Source organism: Vanessa atalanta, chromosome 30 (assembly GCF_905147765.1).
Source record: "Vanessa atalanta chromosome 30, ilVanAtal1.2, whole genome shotgun sequence".
NCBI classification, from domain to species: Eukaryota; Metazoa; Arthropoda; class Insecta; order Lepidoptera; family Nymphalidae; genus Vanessa; species Vanessa atalanta.
This window is the reverse complement of record NC_061900.1, coordinates 63334-80805: the sequence shown is the minus strand read 5'-3', so window position 1 is coordinate 80805 and position 17472 is coordinate 63334. Positions and strand designations below refer to the sequence as shown.

The 17472-nt window shown below is 33.3% G+C and overlaps 1 protein-coding gene across 1 annotated transcript; it reads right to left on the bottom strand.

Moving 5' to 3' along the window:
- Nucleotides 1-16075: 16075 nt before the first annotated feature.
- Nucleotides 16076-17155, bottom strand: LOC125075373 (protein BCAP-like). Its single transcript, XM_047687114.1, has one exon. The coding sequence runs from the start codon at nucleotides 17153-17155 to the stop codon at nucleotides 16076-16078; it is 1080 nt and encodes a 359-aa protein (XP_047543070.1).
- Nucleotides 17156-17472: the final 317 nt, after the last annotated feature.

Sequence of the window (17472 nt, the reverse complement as noted above, 5' to 3'; positions counted from 1 at the left end):
ATTAAATAAATCTATGTCAGCATAAAATTTATTGTATGTTTTAACCGAACGATTTAAAACTGAGTTTTGTGCATAGTTCGTATTAACTTTAGGGGTGTCAAATAGATCTGTATGTCTTGTCCGTCGTTGTGGTGCTCGAAGAAGTAAGTGATTTAAGAGTTCACAGCAATCGATATGTCCGTTCCAAATGGCATGCAAGAGCATAACATCGTATTGACGACGCCTGACTTCTAGATTTTCTATGTGGTAGAATTTGGATGCATCTGTGTATGAGTTATGTGACTATTCCCTGCCTAGCTTAGATAAAATATAATTTTACGTTTAAATTTCTTATATTTAAATATCGGTTTGGCTCGTGATTTCGTCTAGTTAGTTAGGATCCATATAACGTTGACTTTGTGTAATAACCGTGTTCTTTTAGAGCGTCAGAGATTATAAATTCAATCGACTATAGAGGAGTCAAATAAAACGAGGTTTATCTTCTAAATGCGTTTTTAATATAAATATTTTGTTTAATTAATTTGAATAATAATAATCGAATATATGAGATACCGGTCCCATTTCCTTTAACACCTCTTACGAGTAGCTGAAGGATGTCGCTCCTACCCATCTTTATATATTTAACTGTTTTGAAAAATATAAAAGAGGGAGGAGGTTGAAATGGCCCCGCGCCCGCCATCAACTGTAGATTCCAACCATAGATCGGTGAACCTTCCTCGAGCATGGGAAGTGCAATTTTATAGTGTGCCAACACTTTGTTAAATAATATATGAACTAGAACTAAAGTCCAGCAGGTATCACAGCCGTAGCTGAGGTGTATAAAAGACTAATAGTCTTATAAATAAAACTAGACCGTAGTCCAGCGGATAGCACAGTAATAACTATGTTATTCAAATCGACGATTAGACTTATAAATAAATCAACAAACTAGACCGTGGTCCGGTGGTTTTCACAGTCGTAACTGCAGTGTTTATAAAGTAGCCAATGCTACAACAATAATAATAAAAATAAGGATCAAAGTCCCATAAATAGTCAATCAGTCATAGATGAGGAAATCTGTAGTCAATGGGTTTAACCCTGGATTATCATTGCATTAAATCACTGTTTCTCATACCAGTTCAAGTGCACGACCATCAGGCGGCCTAATGCAAGCACAACGTTATTCGTTGCTATATCCACTGTCGCAGAGTGTCGTTTTATCGTAAGATAATACGTATTAATTCCAAACTTAGTGGAATAATATTCAATAAAACTCATAGATTACCGCGTAGGAATCATTTAAGTAGATTTAGCATAATTTGCTATATTTTCTACCGTAGTAGGTTATAAAGTATGAATATATATATATCATGCATCATAAACGTATAATCGTATTCTTTCTTATAACTAAGACTTATATCTAAGACTTATAACTAAGACTTATCACTAAATCGAACGTTTTCTTAACTAGCTTATAAACCTTGTATACGCTTCGCGTATCACGTTATACTTAAATCTATAACTATACAGTGGATATACTTAACTCTACAACAGGCACACACCCGACAGTCGATTACCTAAACCAGCTTCGAACTCAGATCATTATTTGCACGTGATAATTAACTTCAAAGAGATATACGCAGTCTTATTACTAAACTAGGTGTCCTACTACAATATTTCTTATAATATCCTTAACACTGGGCTAAGATGGCGTCCCTAAAAGGACGAACATTTTGCTACAAACGACACTTCTCGTATAAAGCGATTAGTGCGCCATATATGTATAGTGATGCCAGCCTGGATGAAATCCATTATTTGGGTCCTTCACTGCATGAACGTATCACTTCAGCATTATTACAGCCTCCGCAACGCCCTGCAACATTCGGTCGTGATTCTGGTACTACCGATTGATGAGAGACATCAATAACGACATCGTAACATCAACCAGCCATAGCTCAGTACCACATAGCACATACACTACTCTAGTAACCCGGTAAGACAGAGTGAGGGACATTACCGTATCGCCAAAGACTTTATACAGTAACCTCAAACCCCGAAACTATCTCACGTAGGCAGCCTCATTGGTAACAGAAGGAGGGACACTACCGTATCGCCGAAGACGTTATACAGTAACATCACACCTCGCAACTGCATCACCTAAGCAAATTCAAGACGACATCGCCACGAGGGACACTAATGCAGCGACTCTCGGTCGAGCCACACAGCCTCAGACCACGCGTCGAATCATCAAGAATCCACCAGAGTATATTCAGTACAGTACTCGTGCGCGATCATTTTGCATGTGCATAGTACAAATATATTATAAAGGTTTTGTTATTTAACAATAAAAATCTTAAAACATCAACATCATTAGATCGTTGTCGTCGTGATCGTATCAAACAGTTATACCAAACTTGGATCTGTTTACTGATAATAATTGTGGAGTTTTAGAACGACCGGTTTACGAACTTACGTCCGTCGATCGACACAGTTTTACATGAAGAGTATTTATTTCGACCGCTATACGAACTTACATCCGTCGATCGTCACAGTTTTACATGAAGATTATTGATTTCGACCGCTATACGAACTTACATCCGTCGATCGTCACAGTTTTACATGAAGATTATTGATTTCGACCGCTATACGAACTTACATCCGTCGATCGTCACAGTTTTACAATATAATATCGCTACAACTTGCTCCGCTTACGGTTTACAAGAATCTGCAACATGGAAGACAAAGTTGACAAGCAATATGTTTAGTTATTTTACAAATTAATTATTATTGAAAGAAGTTCAATCATTATTTATAGCCTTATTGCTATTTGTTAATATACTTGATTTAAATTTCATAATTAATAGTCACCGAGGTAACCCTCTACTATCAGTATGCATCGCCCAGTACATACTTTTTTTCAATTAGATATTATCGCAAGACGGCTACCATCAAACCGTTTCTATATCGTATTAATTTCATTATTATATTTTATTCGAGGTTAACCCCGACCTTCTTTATATCGCTTTTATATAATAAATATAATGTCTCATTGAGAACACTCATTCATATGACGGCCTGCCTTACCGTCATTTGTAATAATCATTTGTATTATTTATAGGAAAAGTGCACGAAGCACATTCTCATTATAATTATATTTTGCCATGCATCCACCATTAATATATGAGTAGGCACTACACCGACACACGGATCTGCGCCACTCCTATATTTCAGAATAATCAACCATAGCTAGCAGCCTCGCAGTATAACCCGCACAGCTGCACCGCCTAGTATCATTTCTTATTATGTAATTTGATATGCATTATTGCACGCGGCCGATGCGGCGAGCGCAACACTCCACGCGTCCAATTTGAACCGAGCTGCCAAGCATCATACCCCTATATATGCTTTCACGAGAGTATGACATTCGGCGCAGGTCAGCCTTAAATCTATAGAATTTTGTATGGAAAAAGGCTGGCGCCGAGATTTTTTATCAAAAAGTGGCACGTCATTTTCTTCGCCAATACACGAACATATCCATGAATACACGAACGATTTCACCAAAAACGTATGAAAAAAGGTAAGCTTGATATAATGTCATTCCTTTATTATTCCATGTATATGTATACATTTACTATGCAATCTCATGAATTTATTTGTATGTATGTTTTTATGTTTCTATATATGACATATCATTCTATATATGTATGTATGTATGCATGTATGTAAACTCTCCAAAACAACTTGACCAATTTTGATTAAATTTTAATATGTGCTTAACTAAGTCTACGGACGGCTTATATTGGACCCGGTAGGTGGCGCTGCGACCGATGTTATGTTTTATATATATAAAAAAAAAAAATGTATTAAAATAACAATAATTAATTCTCACGTATTTATGTAAATAGTATAGTATAGTCCGTTACATCCAACCCCCTAAATTATATGAAGTTTATCGGAATATAATTTACTCCTAAATAAATTAATTCTTTTTTTTTTTTTTTTTACAATATACGTGTATTCAAATATTGCAAAAAATATATATATTAAAAGTAGGAACCTCGCTTATAACTATATAGCTTCCTAAAAATATTAATAAGGTGTATCTTGATGGCCGCCCATCTCCCCTCCAACTAAATCTATATAATCAAAACATATCTATACAATCATATAATTAATTTGTTAAGATTTATTCAGTTCAATTTTTATTTAAGCAATCAAATGGATTTATCCTTTTATTTTATTTTTTCTATCTTATTCTATGTATTCATTTCCTTGTTTTAGATTAATAGATGTAATTGAGCCATCACCGACCCGACCAAACTTTTAGTTTTTATACATTTATTTAAAAAAAAAAATTACGTTTATATACAATTTATAAATAACCTAATTTAACAATCATCAACCTTCTCTTGAAATGATTATAATCTGTATTATGACTAATTTTACTTTATACTATTACATTTTATATTATACTATAGAATATCGTAATCAAATATATAAAATATCAATTTGTTAAATCAATTAAATTCCAAAATCCAAATTTAATTTTTCCCTATTTTATGAATTTATTATTATATTATTTTTATTATTATTGTAAATATTTCTCAAAAGAGTCCTGAGCACAACTTATTTTTTTATATAAGCATTGTACAAGTTCTCATATTTGTGTATAGTTTACTTATTTATATTTCAAAATATAATAAGGCCCAATTATGTACTAAGTGTAATATCTAGATAAATGGATTGCATTAAAATTACCACGTATTTCTTTTGTTTTTGGATTCATTAACGTATATACATTTTCAAAGGGAACGGCTGCGATTAAATATGGTCCCTCGTATAATAATTCGAATTTACTTATCTCTTTCTTTTGAGCATTTGAACGTGTCGATCTTCTAATTTTAACTAAATTTCCAATATGAAACTGAATCAGTTTATGTGTTTTATTGAATTTAACTTGCCTTGTTTCGCTCGAACGTTTAATGTTTACGCGAACCTGTTGTCGTACCTTTTCGGAGTCAATTATTGACTTTGAGCTATGCAATAACTTGTCGATCGATAAAGTGGGTCTTTTACCATAAAGTACTTCATTTGGTGTAAATCCTATGCTATCATGGTATGTATTATTATAAAGATCTTCTACCCTTGGAAGTATTGTAACCCACGACTTATGTTTGTGGTGACAATATGTACGGAAGAGTCTCCCTAGTTCTTTGTTAACTCTTTCTGTCGTGTTTGGCCTTGGATTACGCACGGTTGTGTTAATTGTTTTTATGTTAAGTTCCTCGAGACCTTTTTTGAATATTTTACTAATAAATTGTGACCCGTTATCGGTCATAACACTGTTTATTTTTAAAATTTTATTAAATTGTTTAATTTTTGTTAAACATGAACGCCCGGTAGCTTTACGCAGTGGATACAATTTTATATATTTACTAAAGGAATCCTGTATAACTAAAATAAATGTATAACCGAAAGTACCTGATGGTAAGGGACCATAGAGATCAGCCATTACTATTTCACCTACATCATTAGTAATGATTGACTGACAAGGCCCAACATATTTTATATTATTACTTTTCGAAAGCTGACATAAATGACACTTTCTAATTATATCTTTTACGTGCTTAGATAAATTTTTCCAGAACATTCTTTCTCTTATGTATTTTATAATTTTATAAGCGCCTTGGTGACCCATCTCTTCGTGTACCTGGTTAACTATTTCTTCCCTTAATATAGCTGGTATATAAACTACTTCACATTTATTAGTTTTGTAATAATATATATTGTTTCTAAAGATAATTCTATTTTTGTAACGATTATTTTGACCATTAATGATTTCATGAATTTCATTATCTTCACCCTGAAGCTTAGGCAGTTGTTTGAGCTTTAATAATAATGACTTATTGTCTTTACCGAGATAGAAAATCTGCGGTAACTTGTTTTTTGCCTCTTGAATTTTGTAAGTGTTTGGAGGATACCTAGATAAAATATCGGCTACTATGTTGCTTTTGCCTGTTATGTACTCAATTTTATAATTAAACTGTTCTAAATAAAGTATCCACCTTGTAACTCTACTATTAAATAAATTCCAATTTTTAATAAATAATAATGCTTTGTGATCTGTTTTTATAATGACTCTACTTCCTCTTAAATATGTTTCGAATTTCTTTAAGTTAGAAATTACTGCAAAGAACTCCTGTTCGGTTATAGTCCAATTTAACTCAGCTCCTTTTAAAGCTCTACTATGGAAGCCCAAGACTTTCATTTCATCATTATTTCCTAACTGATACAAAACCCCTGCGAAGCCGATTCCAGATGAGTCAGTTTGTAAGTAATAAGGTTTTTGGAAATCTGGATGTTGAAGTTCTATTGTCTGTATAAATTGTTTTTTAGTTAATTCAAAAGCTTTTTGTTCTTTGTCTGTCCATGACCACTTTTTATCTTTCTTAAGTAATTTACATAGTGGTAAAGTACATAATGCGTAATTGGGAATAAAGCGTCTATAAAAATTACATAACCCTAAGAAAGCTCGTAAGTGCTTAATCTTTTTTGGAACAGGAAAATTTTGTATAGCCAATACCTTATCAGGATCCGTACGAATACCTTTTGTTGATATGATAAAGCCAAGCATCTTGACTTCATCACAAAGAAACTCACATTTCTCTATATTGCATGTCATTCCGGCCTTTTCTAACTTCGACAAAACAATGTCTATGTGGTCTATGTGATTTTCAATAGTCCCAGAGGTTATTATGGCTAAATCATCTAGGTAATTAACACAAAAATCTCGAACTTCCGGGCCTAGCACTTGGTCCATTGCTCGACTAAAACTTCCTACTGAAGTCTTTAGGCCTTGTGGTAACACATTGTATACAAATGATTTTCCATTGAAAGAAAACCCTGTATATTTTCTACTATGCAAGCTAATTGGTATTTGAAAGTATGCATTATTTAAGTCTATCGTGGTAATATAATTACACCCATGAAATGAATTTAAAACGTCTAATTGCAACGGCGGTTTTTCAGTCTCTGCAATCATATTCTTATTAATTTCCCTAGCATCTAAGAGAACTCTTATGGTTCCATCACGCTTTAAAGTGAAAGTCAGCGGACTACTATAAGGCGTTGAAGCCCTTGAAATAATATTTAATTCCTCAAGTTCCTTAAGTTTTCCTTCCATTTTCTGTCTATAGGCGTAAGGTATAGGATATGATTTTTTCACAATGGGTTTATTATTAGTCATTATTATCTCATGCTCGTAGCAATTACAACGTCCTAATTTTTTAGTAAAAACGTTTTTATATTTATATAGCATTTTTAAAAGGTTTTGTTTAACAGGGTGAGAAATATCTGTCCCTAATTTAATTTTTTCTAAAACATAGTCGAAATTTTCTTGAGCAATAGTCATTACACTCTTATTTGACCATGTATTGCGGTTTACGATAGGTATAATGTACTCTATATTATTCTTCGTTAACTTTATTTGCATATGTTCTTTTCTAAAATCTAAAACTATTTCATTTCGTTTGATCCAATTGAATCCCAGTATAACTGATCGTGACAAATTCGGCACAATTAAGTAACCAATGTCTAAAGTTAAGTTTCCTATCTCAGTTGGTATCATCACCATTTGTTGTATTTTTGAACTACTTAAACCTATTGCACCCTTAATTTGTACTGCTTTAACTGGCATCATAGGCAAATTAAAATGCTTAAGCTCAAGATAAGTTAATTCTGATATGCAAGTGATATCACTACCCGTATCGAGTAATGCATCTAATTCTAACGTAATTAACTTAACGGGAATTTCACATCTTATGTTCGTATCACTTAAATCTAAGTTTTCGTGTTCCTCAAAAACGTTTAGAACTTCATGTTCTACAACATATTTTTCCTTGTTACAGTTTGATATAAACAGTTGAACCATCTGATTTTCGATGTCTTCCTTATAATAACCAAATCCCGTTCTATCTCTCTGTCCAACAGCTTGTATTGGTCGGAGTATGCCTCTACCATTAAATTTTCTGCCTAGTGGTTGTCCAGGCAACCAGCCAGTTTCTAACATCATACACAAAGCTTCATCCCCTGATTTAACAGCTGAGACGGGGTCGTTTTGTTCAGCCATATTTAGTTTAAATTATTGTAATGAAATGCATTATTATAATCTCCATTGCAATCGTTTTCATATCCAGTATAATCATTGTGAATTAAATTTGTTTGATGGTTTTGTCGCTGGTAATTTTTATTGTAGTCTTGCTTCTGCCAATTTTTATATGGATGATGAATATCATTTCTATTAATATAACGTTCTCTGTTATTACTCACATCTTTTATAATTTTTGGTTTGGAACTTTGTGGTGGCAATCCGTCGTCCTGTTTATTGATGTCATCGAGATTTCGCAAAAAATCAGTTAATTCGATAACTGTATCTCCTCTTGACATTGCCCACATTTGTTGTATATATCTCGGATAATGCCTAATCATGTCTGAAACTAGTTGTTGTTCTGGTATGGTGAAAGATAGCATTCGAACTTGGCTAGTTAGGCTTAAAAAGTGACCGAGCATGGTGGGGTGTTGTACTTTATTCCATTTTGCACATACAATATCTCTTCTTATTTTATTTTGTTCTGACTCTCCCCAGTAAGTGTGAAGAAAGTCAGTTTTAAAGTCGTCTAGAGACTTCCATTGGGGAGAGTAAAGTCTCGCCCAATCTCTAGTTTCACCTTGTAAACATTCATAAATTAAATCTAATTCTTTTCCTTTACTTGGAATTTTTCTAAGATACGCGGTTAAATCTTCTAAAAATGTGACGGGATGATTTTTATTTTTATCGAATTTTGGTTTCTCTGTAGCTATGTTTAAAATATTGTAAGGAGTATTTTCAATGACTATATTTGAAGAGGACGCCGGTTGTTGTGACTCTACAGTCCTCTCATTTCTTTGTTGTAATTCCCGTTCTAAATTATTAATTTTCATCTCCATTACACGTGTTGAACGTTTCATTAACTTGTAAAGTGTCACAAGTTTTTGTCGTCTTGCAACGGAAGGTCGTATGGTTCTAGCATTGCTGCTTTGTGTGGGTTCTATTCTCTCTGAATTACGATCATTTGCACTTTCTTGGGTTTGTTTGCGACGTTGCGCAAGTGGTTGATTGATATCATCATTGTCATTTTGTCTATTCCTTTTTCTAACCATTTTGTTATATAGTTGTTAAGCTAGTCAGAAAATTAAATAACAATAACAATATATTGTTATTCTAGTAACGTTCAATATAAGTATTTAGCACTTTTATTAACACCTTTAGTATAATAATTGTCACTATACACAACTAGTTTTAATTCTTATTATTCTGAATATTCATTAAACTCGATATGCACCTAAAACAAAAGAAAAGTACGTACAACCCCCAGACTCCTTAAACTTTACAACCCCCTGACTGTAAAGGTTGTAAAGCCTATTTGAACATATAAATCTCTTTAGACTCTTTCCAATTCACGGACAACAAATTGTAGGCTTTCGCCTACTTTTAAAATTAAGAATATAGCCGATTTGACCATCCTGGTCACGGCACCAAATTGTGACTATTCCCTGCCTAGCTTAGATAAAATATAATTTTACGTTTAAATTTCTTATATTTAAATATCGGTTTGGCTCGTGATTTCGTCTAGTTAGTTAGGATCCATATAACGTTGACTTTGTGTAATAACCGTGTTCTTTTAGAGCGTCAGAGATTATAAATTCAATCGACTATAGAGGAGTCAAATAAAACGAGGTTTATCTTCTAAATGCGTTTTTAATATAAATATTTTGTTTAATTAATTTGAATAATAATAATCGAATATATGAGATACCGGTCCCATTTCCTTTAACACCTCTTACGAGTAGCTGAAGGATGTCGCTCCTACCCATCTTTATATATTTAACTGTTTTGAAAAATATAAAAGAGGGAGGAGGTTGAAATGGCCCCGCGCCCGCCATCAACTGTAGATTCCAACCATAGATCGGTGAACCTTCCTCGAGCATGGGAAGTGCAATTTTATAGTGTGCCAACACTTTGTTAAATAATATATGAACTAGAACTAAAGTCCAGCAGGTATCACAGCCGTAGCTGAGGTGTATAAAAGACTAATAGTCTTATAAATAAAACTAGACCGTAGTCCAGCGGATAGCACAGTAATAACTATGTTATTCAAATCGACGATTAGACTTATAAATAAATCAACAAACTAGACCGTGGTCCGGTGGTTTTCACAGTCGTAACTGCAGTGTTTATAAAGTAGCCAATGCTACAACAATAATAATAAAAATAAGGATCAAAGTCCCATAAATAGTCAATCAGTCATAGATGAGGAAATCTGTAGTCAATGGGTTTAACCCTGGATTATCATTGCATTAAATCACTGTTTCTCATACCAGTTCAAGTGCACGACCATCAGGCGGCCTAATGCAAGCACAACGTTATTCGTTGCTATATCCACTGTCGCAGAGTGTCGTTTTATCGTAAGATAATACGTATTAATTCCAAACTTAGTGGAATAATATTCAATAAAACTCATAGATTACCGCGTAGGAATCATTTAAGTAGATTTAGCATAATTTGCTATATTTTCTACCGTAGTAGGTTATAAAGTATGAATATATATATATCATGCATCATAAACGTATAATCGTATTCTTTCTTATAACTAAGACTTATATCTAAGACTTATAACTAAGACTTATCACTAAATCGAACGTTTTCTTAACTAGCTTATAAACCTTGTATACGCTTCGCGTATCACGTTATACTTAAATCTATAACTATACAGTGGATATACTTAACTCTACAACAGGCACACACCCGACAGTCGATTACCTAAACCAGCTTCGAACTCAGATCATTATTTGCACGTGATAATTAACTTCAAAGAGATATACGCAGTCTTATTACTAAACTAGGTGTCCTACTACAATATTTCTTATAATATCCTTAACACTGGGCTAAGATGGCGTCCCTAAAAGGACGAACATTTTGCTACAAACGACACTTCTCGTATAAAGCGATTAGTGCGCCATATATGTATAGTGATGCCAGCCTGGATGAAATCCATTATTTGGGTCCTTCACTGCATGAACGTATCACTTCAGCATTATTACAGCCTCCGCAACGCCCTGCAACATTCGGTCGTGATTCTGGTACTACCGATTGATGAGAGACATCAATAACGACATCGTAACATCAACCAGCCATAGCTCAGTACCACATAGCACATACACTACTCTAGTAACCCGGTAAGACAGAGTGAGGGACATTACCGTATCGCCAAAGACTTTATACAGTAACCTCAAACCCCGAAACTATCTCACGTAGGCAGCCTCATTGGTAACAGAAGGAGGGACACTACCGTATCGCCGAAGACGTTATACAGTAACATCACACCTCGCAACTGCATCACCTAAGCAAATTCAAGACGACATCGCCACGAGGGACACTAATGCAGCGACTCTCGGTCGAGCCACACAGCCTCAGACCACGCGTCGAATCATCAAGAATCCACCAGAGTATATTCAGTACAGTACTCGTGCGCGATCATTTTGCATGTGCATAGTACAAATATATTATAAAGGTTTTGTTATTTAACAATAAAAATCTTAAAACATCAACATCATTAGATCGTTGTCGTCGTGATCGTATCAAACAGTTATACCAAACTTGGATCTGTTTACTGATAATAATTGTGGAGTTTTAGAACGACCGGTTTACGAACTTACGTCCGTCGATCGACACAGTTTTACATGAAGAGTATTTATTTCGACCGCTATACGAACTTACATCCGTCGATCGTCACAGTTTTACATGAAGATTATTGATTTCGACCGCTATACGAACTTACATCCGTCGATCGTCACAGTTTTACATGAAGATTATTGATTTCGACCGCTATACGAACTTACATCCGTCGATCGTCACAGTTTTACAATATAATATCGCTACAACTTGCTCCGCTTACGGTTTACAAGAATCTGCAACATGGAAGACAAAGTTGACAAGCAATATGTTTAGTTATTTTACAAATTAATTATTATTGAAAGAAGTTCAATCATTATTTATAGCCTTATTGCTATTTGTTAATATACTTGATTTAAATTTCATAATTAATAGTCACCGAGGTAACCCTCTACTATCAGTATGCATCGCCCAGTACATACTTTTTTTCAATTAGATATTATCGCAAGACGGCTACCATCAAACCGTTTCTATATCGTATTAATTTCATTATTATATTTTATTCGAGGTTAACCCCGACCTTCTTTATATCGCTTTTATATAATAAATATAATGTCTCATTGAGAACACTCATTCATATGACGGCCTGCCTTACCGTCATTTGTAATAATCATTTGTATTATTTATAGGAAAAGTGCACGAAGCACATTCTCATTATAATTATATTTTGCCATGCATCCACCATTAATATATGAGTAGGCACTACACCGACACACGGATCTGCGCCACTCCTATATTTCAGAATAATCAACCATAGCTAGCAGCCTCGCAGTATAACCCGCACAGCTGCACCGCCTAGTATCATTTCTTATTATGTAATTTGATATGCATTATTGCACGCGGCCGATGCGGCGAGCGCAACACTCCACGCGTCCAATTTGAACCGAGCTGCCAAGCATCATACCCCTATATATGCTTTCACGAGAGTATGACATTCGGCGCAGGTCAGCCTTAAATCTATAGAATTTTGTATGGAAAAAGGCTGGCGCCGAGATTTTTTATCAAAAAGTGGCACGTCATTTTCTTCGCCAATACACGAACATATCCATGAATACACGAACGATTTCACCAAAAACGTATGAAAAAAGGTAAGCTTGATATAATGTCATTCCTTTATTATTCCATGTATATGTATACATTTACTATGCAATCTCATGAATTTATTTGTATGTATGTTTTTATGTTTCTATATATGACATATCATTCTATATATGTATGTATGTATGCATGTATGTAAACTCTCCAAAACAACTTGACCAATTTTGATTAAATTTTAATATGTGCTTAACTAAGTCTACGGACGGCTTATATTGGACCCGGTAGGTGGCGCTGCGACCGATGTTATGTTTTATATATATAAAAAAAAAAAATGTATTAAAATAACAATAATTAATTCTCACGTATTTATGTAAATAGTATAGTATAGTCCGTTACAGTTAAAATGTCTATGATCTTTAAAACTTAGGAATTTTAAGAATTGCTTTTGTATGGACTCTATGCTGTTCACGTATGTCGCGTATTCCGGACACCAAATGCTGCAAGCATATTCGATTAAACTACGTACATAGGAAAAGTAAAGCATTTTGATACAATCTATATTGGTGAAATCTTTACAAACACGCTTAATGTAGCCCAGCTGTTTATAAGCTGCATTTTTAACATGTTCTATTTGATCTGTCATTAACAATTTAGAGTCTAAATAAACACCTAAATCTTTAACTTTATTGACTTTTTGTAAAGGTATATTATTGAAATTATACGAGTAGTTTATAGTTTTTGTCTTACGTGTAAATGTTATTTGTCGGCATTTTGTTATATTTAGGGTTATTTTATTTAGTTTATAATATTTAACTAGGTTATCTAAATCACTTTGTAGTTTATTACAATCATCAATATTTGTTATAGATAAAAATATTTTTTTATCATCTGCAAACATGAGAAATTTCGCGGATTTAAAGCAGTATGAAATGTCATATAGGTAGGCGTTATAAAGTAGTGGTCCTAAGATAGAACCTTGAGGTACACCAGATGTGATTTCTATATAATTACTTCTCGCACCACCTAACACGACAGCTTGCATTCTTTTAGTTATATACGAATAAAACCATCTATGTAAGTCTCCTCTAATACCCAGTGCTTGTAGTTTTTGCAATAGGATAATGTGATCTACTCGGTCAAATGCCTTTTCAAAATCTGTGTATACCACGTCAACCTGTTGTTTTTGATCCATAGACATACTTACGTAATTAGTGAATGTTGATAAATTACTTATAGTTGATCTGTTATTAACAAACCCATGTTGCTGTGGGGGTATTAACTTGTAAATTAGTGGCGCAATATTTTTATGAATAACTTTTTCAAATACTTTGCTGATTGTATTAATTATTGATATTGGCCGGTAATGTTCTATTTTATTTCTGGGACCTGTTTTGTGTAAAGGTATTATTAATGCTTCTTTCCATTTAGCTGGATAAGTAGCAAAACCATTTAACGATTTGTTAAATATTATGGAGAGGGGCTTAGAAAGATTTTTCGCACATTTATTATAAAATATTGCAGGAATATTATCACTACCAGCTCCCTTGCTTATATCTAATTTATTTAGTATATCATATACGTCTTTTTCACTAATGATTAATTTGTTTATGTTTACATCTGATTCTGGTAGATTTAAACTGACATTATTATTAATATTATTTTGTTTCATAAAAACGCTTTCAAAAAATGTGCTGAATCCAGAACAAATATCGTCAATGGTATTGAAACTTTGGTCACCTAATGATAGACTACTAGGATACCTAGTATTCTTACTACGCAATGATTTTTGGTACCACCATAGCAGTTTAGGGAATTTTTTGAGTAATATTTGGATATTAAGTTTAAATCGAGTATAGCATTTTTCCTGAATATTTTTTTGTCTTTTCCGTAATAATGAAAATTCATCATAGTCTCTTGGGTTTTTGTATTTTTTCCAACGTGAATGTGCTTTTATTTTATCCTTGATTATGTGTATTAATGACTTACTGTACCATATTGGATATTGCGATGAATTTTTGTTATTTGTAGTAAAACGTGGGACATTTCTTTCAATAATTTCATTTATAATACTATAAAATCTATCAACTATACAGTCTATTGTATTCCCTTGTAGCACAGCGGTCCAATCGATTTGCGTTAGGTTCATATTTATAATATCATAGTCGGCTCTATTAAATTTTAATTTAGCAACAGGTGGGACTTTAAGATCTTTTAATAAAATATCTGACGCATCTATTTCAAGTGTAGGGTGATATTTGTCTTCGGAAACAAGGCATTCTTTAGATTTATGTACACTCAATATTATATTACTAAAAATTAAATCTAAGATGTTTCCATTTGAATTCGGGATTAAATTGTATTGTGTTAAATGTAATGTAATGTAATGAACCAGTTGCGTAGATTAGATTTGTAGATGTGCTCTGCGCTATCAATGACCCACAGCTATAACTCTGCGAGTTAGTATCAGACCAATCAATATTTGGTAAATTGAAGTCACCTGAAATTATGAAATAATCATTAGATTTGTTTGTAAGTGTGGTAGAAAAGAAATAACACATATCTTCTAATCGCTTGGCTTGAGTGTTATCAGGCGGGATATATATAACTCCAATGTGGAGGTCACGATCGTTGTAGTGTGAATGAGCTGGTATGGTAATCCAGATATTTTCAACTCCTGGGCAGCTCCAATCCGTTCTTTCTTGCGGATGGAGACTATGTTTACAACAGATCATAACTCCACCCCCAATACTTTTATTAGATGTGTTTCTATTCCTATCGTAACGAAAAATTTCATACCTTTTATCGCACAGTTCTCCAGAGTAAAATCCGTCAGCAAGCCATGTTTCACTAATAAGAACTATGTCATAGTCGTTCGATAGTACATTAAGTCTAAGTTGTTCAGTTTTTGTTCGCAGTCCACGTACATTTTGATAAATTATTTTTAATGATCTAGTCATGACGCAGATTTATGCAATGTACCAAAATGTATTTTAATTATTATTTTATATGAATATTTAATAGATAATATTGAACGAATTATATTAGCAGCATATTTGACTATAATAAGTTTATTTTTATTTTTATATGTAATATTTTTATTTCCTGTATGTTTTTTTATAATTTTTAGCGGTAGGTGTGATATTGTGTTAATTGTGGTTAGTGTGATTATGAAATTGTCATGTTTTAGTGAACAGTATCCTATATACAATTTTGAATTAAAATTATAATAAACTGTAGTATCAAAAAGCGATAGAAATATGTTGTTTACTATCTTATAGTTATAAAATGTTATTTTATTTTGTTCAAGTCGTTTTCGGAACTTATTGTTAAGGCCGGTGATTCTTCGTTTCTTCTTAAAAAAATTGAACAATTTCTGATCCAGATGAACTTGTAAGATTTATCAGAAGCGATAGATTTCGCCTTATTAAACAGCTGCTTGTTCTTTGGGGTTAAATGTTCATTGACGTAGAATCTGCGATGATCCCCTCCTATTCCTATATCTGTTGTACTAATGCCTCTAACTTTTCTTAAGCCGGATAAAATTGCATCCTTAAGCTCACGATTTTTTAATTTTGCAACAAGTGTTTTCGGTCTACCTGGCTTACTTTGCATTGGCTGTACTCGTGAGGCAAATTCAATCTGTTCATGTTTGAGTGTGACCCCTGCATGCTTTGCTATTTCGATGACTAAATTAATTGGTGATTCTTTGGGTAATTCAGGCAATCCTACTATTTCTAAGTTCGACATTCTTGCCCATTGTTGTTGGTTATTAATTTGTTTTTGTAGTTCTGAAACTTCTGTATCTGTTTGTGTTATTTTTGCTTCTAACTTCTTACATTTTTCATCCAAGTTCTCATATTCAATACGTAACTGCGCATTTTCTTCCTCCAGTCCTTTAATTTCTTTGGCCATTTCCTTCCTTATTTCCGCAATAAGAGATACCTTTAGTTCATTAAATATAGATTCCACCATAGGCTTTACTTTGTTATCAAAGATGGATTCAAATTGCTCTAAAATATCCGGAGAATTAAATAAAGTACCCTCCAAGTTTTCATTTTTATCTTTCGTTATTAGATCTTGGTTTAAGTTAGGCGTGCTATTAGTTGAAGAAGAAGTAGAATATTTATCAGATTCACTTTCTGTTGGGGTTTGTGATTTATGTGCTTTCTTCTTCTTGTCTACCTCCGAAGTGGCCAATTTACTGTTTTTAATTTTGCAATTTTGACATTTCCACTGGGCTCTTATACCGGCTGAATCCTTACCGATTTTAACACATTCGGTATGGTAGTATAAAAGGCAGTGACTGCACTTAATTCGCTTCTGTGTTACTGCAATATTATCAGTACAAATTTTGCAAGTAAAAACCATATTGTTTTACTTTTCACAGTAATTTATCCACGGTAGAATTTGTAACATATAAGCAAAAATAATTCACAGGAATAAATAAGAGAAAAAAAAAAAAAAATATTAAATTTGTTCGGGATCGATCGTTGATTCTTCGATGAATTTCGAGTTCTCGCACCGATACACCACAACACTATTGACGGGCGCGTCGAATGATCTTTACTCTTTCATCGCGAAGTGCTGATCGAAATTTATTTTAATAATGTTAGGTAGGAAGACAAAACGATTTGCACTGTTTATTATAATATGTGTATTTCAATCACTTCAATTTTAATTATTGC